Below are 12285 nucleotides of genomic sequence, written 5' to 3'. Positions count from 1 at the left end.
TTGCTTTCCAGCATCCAACATATCATAAAATCTCCTAGCTTGTGCATTGGGTAAATCTTCCCCTCTAAAATGATCATTTACCATCTGCTCAGTACCTACACCATAATCTACATCCGTTCTAATTGGTTCTTCTGATCTAACCGCTGGCTGAGGTTCGCTAGTACTACCATGTTCATAATCAGTTTCCCCATGATGATACCAAATTTTGTAACTTCGTGTAAACCCACTCAAATATAGATGAGTCCAAACATCCCACTCTTTAATAACCTTTCTATTTTTACAATTAGAGCAAGGACATCTTAACATACCTGTTTTTGCTTCCGGTTGTCGGTGAACTAACCCCATGAATTCGGTTATACCTCGTTGGTATTCTTCCGTAAGCAATCTCGTGTTCGGATCCAAATGAGGTCGATCGATCCAAGAACGAAGATAAGTTGAAGAAGACATGTTTTTTATGAATCAAATTCGTGTGTAAAGAGAGTAAGAGGGAGGATGAAGATATGGAGTGAATGAAGAGGAAGAGGGGTGCTTGTATTTATAGTTGAAATCCTACCGACAGTCCGAGGAAAATCCGACGGAATTCCGACGCCAACGGCTAGTTCGTCGGAATTTCCTCGGAATTTTTAAAATCCCCCAACGGCTCTCTAAGGGCTATAATATATCCTAGGAATTCATCGGTTTTTTCCGAGGAATACATTTTTCCTCGGTATTCCATAAGAATATTCCGACGGATTAATATTTCCTCGGAATTCCGTCAGTATATTCCGAGGAAATTCCAAGGAAACCAAATTTTGTGTTTCCTCAGAATTTCCGAGGAAATTCCTCGGGATATTCCGAGGATTTCATTTTCCGTCGGAGTGTCCGTCAGAATACCGCTGTTTTCTTGTAGTGGAGCGCCAGACAAGCTCGCCTGGCTGAGCTCTAAGACAGAAGAGTACACTACCAAAACTGGATACATAGCGGCTCTCTCTCACCGAGTGAATCCAATGGACATCACACAAGATGATCTGACCTTCAACTGGAAGAAGGCAATATGGAGCCTCAAAACGTCACCAAAAACGAAGCAGTTTGTGTGGAAGGCACTCCATGGGCCATCCCAGCGGGAGAAACACTTAGGGCTTAACATATAAATGGGGAAGGAAAATGCAAAAGATGCAATATGCCTGAAACTATAGATCACTTGTTCTTTCATTGTTCTTATGCAAAACAGATGTGGCTCTCTGCCCCTGTTTTGCCAAGAATTGAATACAATGAATCTATAGCTTTAAGAACTTCATGGATCAGCCTAGTGACGAAGAAGAACTTACCTACAATAGGAGTTGCAGAAGGACAGTTGGCACCCTGGATCTTGTGGCATATATGGACGGCGAGAAACAGAGTTGTCTTCAACGACAAGTTCATCTCCGCAACCAACAACCTTTCTAAAGCCTTAGCTGCTGCACGGGAATGGAATGCATGCCAGCAAACAGACGCACCGACGAACCGCGTAGTGGCCCCTGTAGCTACAACAACGACAAATTCCGCGCTAATTAAAACTGATGCTGCATGGAATGGAAGTTTAAATGTTGCTGGATTGGGATGGACGGTGGAAACGCAGCAGTGAACCTCTTCCTAGTCGACTCCTACTCACCATGTGAGATCTCTTTTAGAGGCGGAGTCTCTGGCACTACGAGAAGCTCTAAGGAAGTGTCAAGAGCTGGGACTTTCAAGAATCAGAATCGAATCAGACTCAACAGTTTTAATCAAGGCCCTAAAGTCACGAACTTCTTTGGCCGGCCTCTATGGGGTCTTGGCTGACATATCATGTTTAGATTCATCCTTTGAATGTTTTTCTTTTAATTGGATCTCTAGAGTGAGAAATGTTGAAGCTAATATGCTTGCAAAACAGATCTTGACTATTTAACTATCCTTTATGACTCCACCTAATTTGGTTTGAGCTTTTAATATAAGTGTGTTTCAAAAAAAAAAAAAAAATTTGGCAAAAGAAATTCTTATATTTTAAAGATATAGATTAATCCTTAACATTTAAATGGAAAAATGCAGGCAGATTAATTTTATTTTTCCTTTTTGTATATAAAAATCACTATATTGAGATATTTTAAATTGCTTAGAAAAGTAAAAAACTTTTGACAAAACATCATTACCCAATAAAAATAATTTAAAGTGTTCTGTGAATTTATTAAAACATACCCAACAAATTCTAGGCCGCACATAGTTGGCCCATATATAACAACGGCCGGTTTATTTTTTGCTTTTAAATTGTAAGACCGTTTATAATTAGTTAGTGGATTTGATTAGATGCAACTTTATTCCGTGTTAAAGAGTGTGAAGAAAAAATCAAACACGTTAAAGAAGCTAATATCGAAAATGAACGACAAGAGCGAAGGGAAGAAAGAAGTGATCGGATCTGGTCTAGGCCGTGACTGGTCTGAGTTGAATCGAGAATATCTCATCGACATACTCTCGCGGCTAAGCCTGGAAGAACGTTGGAGTGGACCAATGCTCGTATGCAAGCCTTGGATGTACGCTTGTGACGACCCGTCTCTTAACTCGGTCTTTGATCTATATACTTGGTTTGAGGGGTCTCGGATTTCGAATCTTTGGTATAGTTACGAGTTTGAGCAAAAGGTTGATGTAACGACCCATTTACGGTCCAGAAAATTTTGGCCCATTAAAGCCCAAATCAATTTCCGAAGGTCCAACGAATTGTCTATAAAGACCCACCATCCAGTTTTGTTTTCTCCACCTCTGAAAGAAAAAAAAAACAGAATTTAGGAGAGATAGAAGAAGAAAGAGAAGAAAAAGAAGAAAGAGTGTTCACAAAGAAGAGAAATGGGAAAACATTGGAGAGGTTGAGTTACCACCAGAGATCGCCGTAGCCACCACAGCCCGAGGTCACGCCAGCTTGTCACCAGTGTTCGCAGACCAAGGTAAGCCGGAAAACCGCCATGCATTTAAGTCAAGTTTTGGCCGTTTTAGTAAATCGTTGATAACTTCCTAACCGTTGAGAATCTCGTACATACAAAGCCACCATCGTGTTCCTCTCGTCGAGACGAAGCCGTAGCCACCGACCACGCCGCAATCGGAGTCCGGACGAAGCCGCTAGAGCCTCCGGAAGTTTCACCTCTGTGCGCGCGTGCGTTACACGCGCCGCCTCCGGAAATCACTTCCCCCGCCGGACCACCGCCTCGCCACCACCGGAACGCCGTCGCTGCCGCCGTGCTCCGCCTTCTGTTGTCGCCGTCGTCCGCCGTCACCGCCGGTAAGCCATCGCCGTCGCCGTCGGTGACCGTCGCCGGTGACTCGCCGACGACTCGCCAACCCGGCTGAGTCGACTCGGTGAGTCAACTCGGTTGACTCGGTTAACCGCTGGTTTGACCGGTTTAAATAGATTTCGTTTCGGTTAGGGTAAACCGGTCAGTTAGGACAAATTGATTTCTTGTCAAGAGTTGACCGGATTGACCTTTGACCAGCGAGTTGACTTTTCCATAAACCTTGATCAGACCCGTTTTAAACCGTTCGAAAGGCATTCTAACTCGATTTTTCGCCCTGATTTCAGATTTGGAGTCTATTTGAGCATCTGGAGTTCATAGATATCACTTCTTCTTGTTGCTAAGGTGAGGGCTATTCCGTTAAATCTCGAGCTAGTTTAGTACTACCATTATGGAAAGTTTAGTTTCGAAACATGATCCATCTTTGTGAATCGAGTCTATTTAAGAGTCTTGCTTGTTCATTATTGATATTGATTGTTAACTGGAATTAGGATAATAGAGGATTCAACGATTGTGTGAAATGATTGATGCTAAGAACTGCTATATATATGTATATACATAGTTATGAGTAGGGACTATGTGATGAGGGCGTGAGTTCAGAGATGTCTGAGCTTCGACGCTACGGTGTGGTATGGGCGTGAGTTCAGAGACGTTTGAGCTTCGACGCTACTGTTTGGGGCGTGGTGCAGAGACGTTTGCATTCGACGCTACGATGGGCGGGGGTACAGAGACAGACTGTACTAGCGACGCTTCGAGTATATGTATATATCCTTATGAGGAGATGCGTGGTGCAGAGAGTAGCAATGTACTATAAGCGCATGAGTTGTAACGGCTAGTCCTCTAGCCGAATATTGATTGTTATGTGTGGTGTAATAGGCACCGTGTTTGTTTCATGCTAGAGCTAGGCCTACATTTTAGTAGTGCTATGAACTCAGTCTGTGGTTTGCGGTTTAGCATCCCATACCTCGCTGGGCAACTCCCCTGTTGCTCACCCCTCCTTCTTTCCCCCTTTCAGGTGAGACCGACGAGCAGGAGTGATTATCGAACCGGTGCTATTGGGCTTTTGGGTTTCTATTGGTTTTACCGCTTTTATCTTTATCGGGCCTTTAGGCCTTTGGACTTTTATCGTTTATGTTATTCTTATTTCAGATTTTCGGTTTATGTCGTATTTTATATTTCAGATGTTATCGATGTTGGGCTTTTAGGCCTTTTGGTATCGTATTGACTTTTATATTATGATATGAAGATTATTATTATTTCAGTATTTATTATTTTGTTATTTTTTTGCAATTATATTATTTTGAGAAAACCGGGTGTGACACTTGACTCCTTTCTCCGGTGTGTTGTGGATCGAAGCCAAGGTGGTCTCAAGGAGATCCGTGTTAGGCACTGTTTGGATCAATCGTTGTTGTACGCTGCTGAGAGGTATAGATGCTATAACAATTTTTTTTGTATATATTAGGGGTTGGCCCGGGCTACCCCCGGGATTTTTCTATACTATTTATTTTTAATTTTATCATTTACGTTATTTACATATTTTGTATATATTAAAGTTTATTATTAAAATATAAATCATTAGACAGTTTTTGAAAAATTAACTTTTAATATTTTTACTTGTTTGGTCCATTAGATTTGATTTTTTACTACTCAAATTTGTTATTTTTATTATTGTAAATTATATATCATATAAAAATGATTTAAGCTTAGCTTAATCTCAATATTTTTTTATCTTACTTATTTAAGTTTAGTTAAAATATATTTTAAATGAGCAATCCGTTTAAAATTTATTTTGGCTTTTGAACCATTAAATTTATAGCTTTTAAAAGTATTAGAACATTTATCATTTTTTCCTTCTCGTCCTCCATCTATGTTGATGTATTTGCTATATATATAGTTTGAATAATGTTCATAATCGTATTTGCATAATACTATTATTTTCTGAGAAAAAATAATTATTGACAGAGTATAACAAATTTTGTGTGGTTAAAAATTTATATTATAGTTTTCTTTGGATATCACATCTTAATACATGATATGTAACTGAAGTTCGTTCTCATATATATATATATATATATATATATACAAAATAGGCTTGCATGATCATTGTATATATATAGTTTACAAAAAAATCATTATATGTCATCGATTACAAAGCATTAATTTAAATTTGTGTTGCTCGCACTATGCAAATAGTATATTGGTTAAATGCTTAGATGGGTGGATTTCTATTGATACTGCACAGTGATTTCTATTGCTCCCTATTTGACTTTTACATTTTTTTTGTTTTTAAGAGATTCATCAAGGTTCATGCAGGTCGATCACAAATGTGTTGTGATATAACCAAGAAACGAAAACATAGTTTAATTTTTGTTAAAGATAGATTTGCATGCGGACGTAGTCCCAAAAATCCATAAACATAAATCGGTGTGGAGGATGATAGAAGGGAGTAGACCAAAGTTTTGAGTGCTATGTTGGAATATATTGCAATCTTTAAGCCATATCTAAAATTTGTAACGTTAAGATGTAAATGTAAGTTTAAACATGCCGTAAATTAGTAGTGAAGGAGATTTACTTTTTGTTAGCTTCATGAAATGCATCAAGTATTTTCTACCACTGCGCACTTATGTCGACTTCTTCTCGCTGCACCATTTAGGTAGTTATAATTAAAAATAATTTAAATCAGGTTGGTTGTTAAAAAAAAAAATTTTAATCAGGGACATTTTAATTAATTTATCTTGCTTGAATGTACCTTTCTATGATGATAGATCAATGCAGATTTATTCAGCAAATTAATCAACTAAAGGTTTTTTAATTCAAATCTTCTCTATTATAGTGTATATCCTTAATTTGATTTTTACACTAGTTTACAATAGAAAATTTAATGAAAAGGTAAAGTGACAGTAATCAAAAACTTATATAGATAAACCTGAGGGTTGATAAAAAATATGGTGATAAACCTGAGTAGATCATATTATGGATGGACTGAAGAGGGCATGGAGACAAAATAAACATGAATGTCAAGAGTCACTTTACTGAAAACTGATATAATTCTTCTTGGTGAGCATCCACAGCTAAAGCACCTGATGTGCCATGCTAAAATCAACTTTTGGATTATTCGTTGTGGAAACTGCAAGATCCCAAGTGTCTGACAAACTACAAATAGTGATGGACGCCACTGGTGTTGGATCAGCGTGTTGGCTACACCATCATTGTTCACACGTGGTTTGGCTGTGGTCAATGGGTTAATAACTTTTCTGACTACTTTCAGCTTCTACTTGGTTAGACTTGAGTGAATTACAAGCTTCTCTGTATATATTCATGGCATGAGTAATGCAGCCTTATGACCATTAAACCTTACAACAGTAGGGCCTGAACTGAGAAAGCAAACCTAGACTGAGGCTGGTAGAATCTCCATGTAGCCTTCTTGGATTAGCCTGATCTAAGAAAAGAGAAAGGTTTGGCTCTTTAGATAAAGATCGAAATGCTCTCGAAATCTCTTAGTAAGTATACGTAGAAGCTAGAGCTAGTAACTGTGCTCACCGTTCCATACATGAAGCTTTCCATTAAGTATTTATCATAAGTTTTCAGTGTCTTCAAGCTAGAGAAGGAAGTAACAAATTATAGAGCTAAAAAGACAAAAGTAAAAAGAATTTTCAGATATGTTTCAGTCGTTTACTAACCACGTAAGGGATGAAAGTATATTTACATGAGACGAGTTTAAGTTTCCTCTGAGCCGTAAAATAACAATTGGAGGAAAATTTTGTGAGTGAATCCAAAGAGAAAGAGATAAAACATTGTGACATAAACGAAGTCATTGTATGAGGTTAGCATTACCTTAAGACTACTGAACAAACACCTTGGCCCAAGTTATATATATTCAATAAGAAGAGACTACGGCACAAACATATAACAAATGGGAATTGAGAAACAGTTTGAGTCGCTAGAAAATGATGAATCTCTTAGATTGAAACTAAGAGAGCACTAACAATTAATGAAATTGTTGAGATGAAACATCACTTTAGCTTCGGAAAAAGTATGAACATGTTCCTGTTTTCAAATCAAACAAACCGGCTCCTAGGTTACGTTTAAGGCAACAATGTTATAAATGAGAGACAATGACGAGAACAATCAAACTCAGTTGACTGTGATAAATGAGAGACAATGACGATCAGATTGATCAATTTACAGTGTTTAGAATTGTACTTGCTTTTGGAACATGGTTTTCCAAAAGGTTTGGCTACAGCCTTGTTATGAGCACCGTCGCCACTATGTATTTCACGCTCCATCCCGTTTTCAACTTCGTCCATGCATGTCACTGAGATAGCAGATGATATCCATGTAACCACAAATCAAAGGGTAATTTTAAGAAAATGGACAGTAGAAACAGGAAATGGAAAAGAATTCAACATTTCTTGAGGGTGCCATTCTCGACAGCTCATTGATCTTTTCCTTAGAATGAGGCTTAGCATCATCAGGATTCAGGCATTGCCTTTGCAGCCCCTTTTTGTATCCATGAAACTGCAGTTATCATTCTGCAAAATCAACTGAGAAGAGTAAAAAAACCGTTTTAAAAGTCACTTATGCGGTTCAATCATAAAATAAAACCCCAACAACAGACTCGAGGAAAATTTCACACAAAAGCTAACCTAAAAAGCACAGTCTAAAAGATCAGAAACAAAAACTACAACACTCACTGGTCCAAGACGAGAGCAGCGTTGATGAGCGTCCCCTGGGAAATAATGAACCAGTTAACAAAAACTTAAAACACTCAAAATCTTAAACTAATAATTGAAATAAGGATCTGACAAACCTTCGGATCAATAAGTACTATATCAATGTCTATCAGCTCCCCGCCTTTCTTCACATGACGGCCCTTCCAAAATCAAAGTAGTCTGATGTGAACTCCATGAAATGTACTTGAAAAGTCGCCATGGTTGAACGTTGGTTGAACGTTTCAATGAGAATAAACAGAAGCTCGGAATTAGGAAAAGCAAACGGATTATGCTTCGTCTCTCATACGGTTTGTATTTATGTGCAACGAAGGTGGTGAAGGCTGAATTAATGAAGCATTGAAGAGTTTAACGTAGTCTGAGAGATAGGGAGGCTTTTCAGTGCATCTTCTCTACTCTTGTGAAAAGTGAAGCTAGGGCTCCAATTTCCGAGGCGGTTTGAGGGTGAACGAAGAGATAGATCGAAATCATTATGAAGGAAGAGTGGATCTTTGAATGGAAAACGCAGATTAAATGTAAGAGTTATGATTCTGGGACGTTTTGGCTTCACGGTTTCAATGGTTTCTCTTGTAGGGTGGAGGCACGGGAGAAGAAGAATGACGCAGGGGCAAATAACCCTTAAAATGTTATGGGCCTATTTTAATATACTTAAGCCCAAACATTATTTATCTGATGTCCATATATTCGGACAACACGATGCGCGAGAAGGGGGAGGGAGCGTGGGCCACACCGATCTACTCTGGAGCGGATAAGTGTCGAAAAACGCCCCTTCCTTCTTGATGAGATGGAAGGTTGTGCACATCACACAAGTCAACTTTATATATTAAGATACCATAACTATTTGTAGCATTAATTATTTAAGAAAACAATTAAAGTTAATATTATCACTATTATATAATAGAAAATGATTTTTACATATATAGATAAAAAAATAATATATTGAAAACACCGTAAACATATGAATTAGTTAATAACATCTTTTATTAATATGTGTTTGGTAGTACCATTCACATAATATTATTAACATATTATCAAATATTTTTAGTTGTATAATATTACATTTGAATGTTTAGGGTAGGTGTTCGTGTTGGTTTTGATCCTTTGGATATGTTTTATCATGTTAAATTTCGCGTTTGACAAAATTTTCCAGCGATAAAAATTATATTTATAATATTAGCAGCATAACGCATACTACTAATTTAGGAATGTTATCATCTGATTCATATGGTATTCAATCTTTTCTCCTACATGTGGTGGCTTTTTATTATCTGTGTAACCGACAATTATTTTAAATTAAATTAACAATTTTTAAGTTGCATGGTTTTCTTTGGCAGATGCCCTAGTTTGGAGGTTTTATGTATTAGCAACTGCTTAAGTGTTACGGATGCATCGATAACAAATTGTTATTAACAATGATAGCTTCGAGCTTCCCTAAGTTGGAAGTTATATGGATTAAGAACTGCTTAGATGTTACAGATGTATCGATGGCAAAGATAGCTTCGAACTGCCTTAAGCTTAGGGAGCTCGATATCAGCAACTCTATTGAAATAAGTAAAAAGGCTTTGAAAATGGTTGAAGGGAGTTGCAAGAACGTGAAAATCATCATGGAACCTCCATCGAATGTTAGACTATCGCAAGAAGAGGCTCGTAACTTTGGACTATCAAATTAGTCAAAAAAAAAAAAACTTTGGACTATCAGTACGAAGTATTGAAACTCGTGAACTATTTGAGCATATCAGGCAACTAAATACGAATGACTCTTGAAATCTACCTTGTGCAGGTTTCCTTTCCATTTTTGGGACAGCTTTTGATTGATGTGTGTTTCGAATCTGCTTTGATTTGGATTGTTTTGTTTTGTTTGGTTGGTCTGTTTTTCTTTTTGCAGTATGTTGTTCAAAAACTTTGTTGTATAAGATTTGGTTTGTCCTGCTTACAAATCAAATGAGAGTTGCTTTGCGAAAAAAAAAAACGATGATCATAACTACGATTTACTTACCAAAATGAGACCAAGGAACTTGTCTTGGTTCTTAAATGTAAAATTTTAATATGCATGAATCATTCGAATCTCAAATCATCCATATAGATTATCTGATCAGTAAACTATAACTGTTTCAAACCTTATAAATTTCATGGTCGACTCTAGTATAGCAATAACCATACTTTATCGAATAATGAGTATATTGTTGACAATGGGTTGCATTCAATTTTTTCGTAAATAACACTTAGAGAAATTTCCGGTTTTACCACTCATTATTTATCTAAATTAGTAAAATTCTGTGGTCATTTGTATTTTATAAGTAAAGTCTCAAAGAGACTTATGGGAACAATATGACCTTTGGTAGATAAACAGAAGAGTTGAGAGCAATTCTAATCTAACTTAAGAAGAGTTAATCCTTTATGTAATATAATTCTTACTCCCAAACGGTCAGTTTGATTGTTTACAATTTTACAAATCATGTTTGGTGGATCCAGTTAGCCTGTCTAACGCACTCAAGAGCTAAAGTCAATCGCATCTACATAAAAAATACTAAATGTAAATAATTTATGATGAAATTATAGTACCGTCCAAAAAGTTGACTTTAGTTTTTCAAGCTCCACCATATACCCAAAGTTGAAATATTTAAATTGGACTGGCTAAGATTAGGATGTAATACATTAACAATAGTTAATTGACTTGAATGTTTAAGATGTATAGCACTATAGCTTTGGTTTATGCTCTCCAGGCTGGTCGCTTCTCACATTAGCCACACTAATCTCACCTTTTTCTTTCAGAGAATTAAAGTAAATTTAAGGACTGAAAAGATAGTAAGGAATCAACACCCCCCCCCCCCCCCCCCCCCCCCCCCACCCCCTCATTATATAAATACGCACCAATCAATACTCGTCTAAATGTCTCAAACTCAGATAAACACTTCCGCCACCTACAACCTTAAAGAAGAGACTTCCCCAAAGTGGAAAACCAAAATGGTTTCTCATACACTTTTAGTTATGTCATTAATTCTTTTTCTTGGTTTAAACACATTTCTTGTGGCACACGCTAACTATCTCAACCAAAACATTGACATAACGTGGGGTGATGGTCGAGGAAACTTTCAGAACAATGGTACTCTTCTGAATCTCACACTTGATCAATCTTCGGGATCAGGGTTTCAATCGAAAGCCGAGTACTTGTACGGAAAAGTCGACATGCAGATCAAACTTGTCCCGGGAAATTCTGCCGGGACCGTGACCACCTTCTACGTAAGTTATCTTAATTAGCTAGACATACGAATAAATCTATTACCTTATGTAACGTACATTGAATAATAGATTATTGGTGTGTAGTTGAAGTCTCAAGGATTAACATGGGACGAGATAGATTTCGAGTTCTTGGGGAATGTTAGTGGAGATCCATACATACTTCACACTAACGTATACACTCAAGGCAAAGGTGATAGAGAGCAACAGTTTTACCTTTGGTTCGATCCCACAGCTGAGTTCCACAACTATTCCATTCTTTGGAATCCGAGTCACATAGTGTAAGTAGATTTTTAAAGTTATTTTAGCTAATTTTATTAATTAATAAGATATATATACATTAATTATAGTTTAAAATCGAACCATATAATTAGTAAAGAGGGGTGGCAAAAACTATTCCCAACATAATAATCCCTCACTGATTTTTTTAACATGTTTAAACTCTACATAGGTTCTACGTTGATGGGAAACCAATTAGAGAATTCAAGAATTTGGAAGCAATGGGTGTGGCTTATCCAAAGAGCCAACCCATGAGAATGTACGGTAGTTTATGGAACGCAGATGACTGGGCCACAAGGGGAGGCTTGGTCAAGACAAACTGGTCAGAAGGACCATTCGTAGCCTCTTTCATGAACTACAACTCTGAGAATGCTTGTGTCTGGTCCACTGATAATGGAACCACGACTACAACACCTTGTAGTCCCGGTGACTCGTCTTCTTCTTCTTCCACCAGTACTAGCGAGTGGTTTTCGCAGAGAGGGATGGATTCTTCGAGCAGGAAAGTTCTCAAATGGGTTCAGAAGAAGTTCATGGTTTATAATTATTGTAAGGATAAGAAACGGTTCTGGCAGGGTTTGCCTGTTGAATGCGATGCCAAGAAAAATAACAAGAACAAGAACAAGAATAAGAACAAAAACATAAAGTCTTGAGATTCTTGTCAGTTTAAAAAAAAAATGATTTAATGAGTTTGAGGTGTTGGTTTCTGTTATGATCATTTGTTATGTTCATGTGTGTGGTAAATGATGGAATGAGAACTTCTTTGACGA

The 12285-nt window shown here is 37.4% G+C and overlaps 1 protein-coding gene and 2 long non-coding RNA genes across 4 annotated transcripts; 2 read left to right on the top strand and 1 right to left on the bottom strand.

Annotated features, from left to right (window-relative positions):
* The first annotated feature begins 818 nt into the window (after positions 1 to 818).
* Positions 819 to 4832, top strand: LOC125590337. The gene is made up of 3 exons (XR_007326682.1): positions 819 to 2930; positions 3028 to 3262; positions 3560 to 4832. It is a non-coding gene; the product is annotated as an uncharacterized LOC125590337 (long non-coding RNA).
* A 1335-nt stretch (positions 4833 to 6167) lies between these two features.
* On the bottom strand, positions 6168 to 10816 carry LOC106395565. 2 transcript variants are annotated; one of them, XR_001279304.3, is made up of 4 exons: positions 8083 to 10816; positions 7967 to 8001; positions 7680 to 7804; positions 6168 to 7587 (listed from the first exon to the last, which is right to left on the bottom strand). It is a non-coding gene; the product is annotated as an uncharacterized LOC106395565 (long non-coding RNA). The 2 variants fall into 2 exon arrangements; XR_002662545.2 differs by having other exon boundaries at positions 6168 to 7804.
* An 85-nt stretch (positions 10817 to 10901) lies between these two features.
* LOC106421416 (probable xyloglucan endotransglucosylase/hydrolase protein 21) lies at positions 10902 to 12285 on the top strand. Its single transcript, XM_013862266.3, has 3 exons — positions 10902 to 11242; positions 11327 to 11520; positions 11691 to 12285. Exons 1-3 carry the CDS (start codon positions 10967 to 10969, stop codon positions 12166 to 12168), a joined length of 948 nt encoding a protein of 315 aa, XP_013717720.1. The 5' UTR covers positions 10902 to 10966; the 3' UTR covers positions 12169 to 12285.

This window comes from Brassica napus, chromosome C7, assembly GCF_020379485.1.
Source record: "Brassica napus cultivar Da-Ae chromosome C7, Da-Ae, whole genome shotgun sequence".
In the NCBI taxonomy this organism is placed as follows: domain Eukaryota; kingdom Viridiplantae; phylum Streptophyta; class Magnoliopsida; order Brassicales; family Brassicaceae; genus Brassica; species Brassica napus.
The sequence above is the reverse complement of the archived record's forward strand: the minus strand, read 5'-3'. Positions and strand labels throughout refer to the sequence as shown.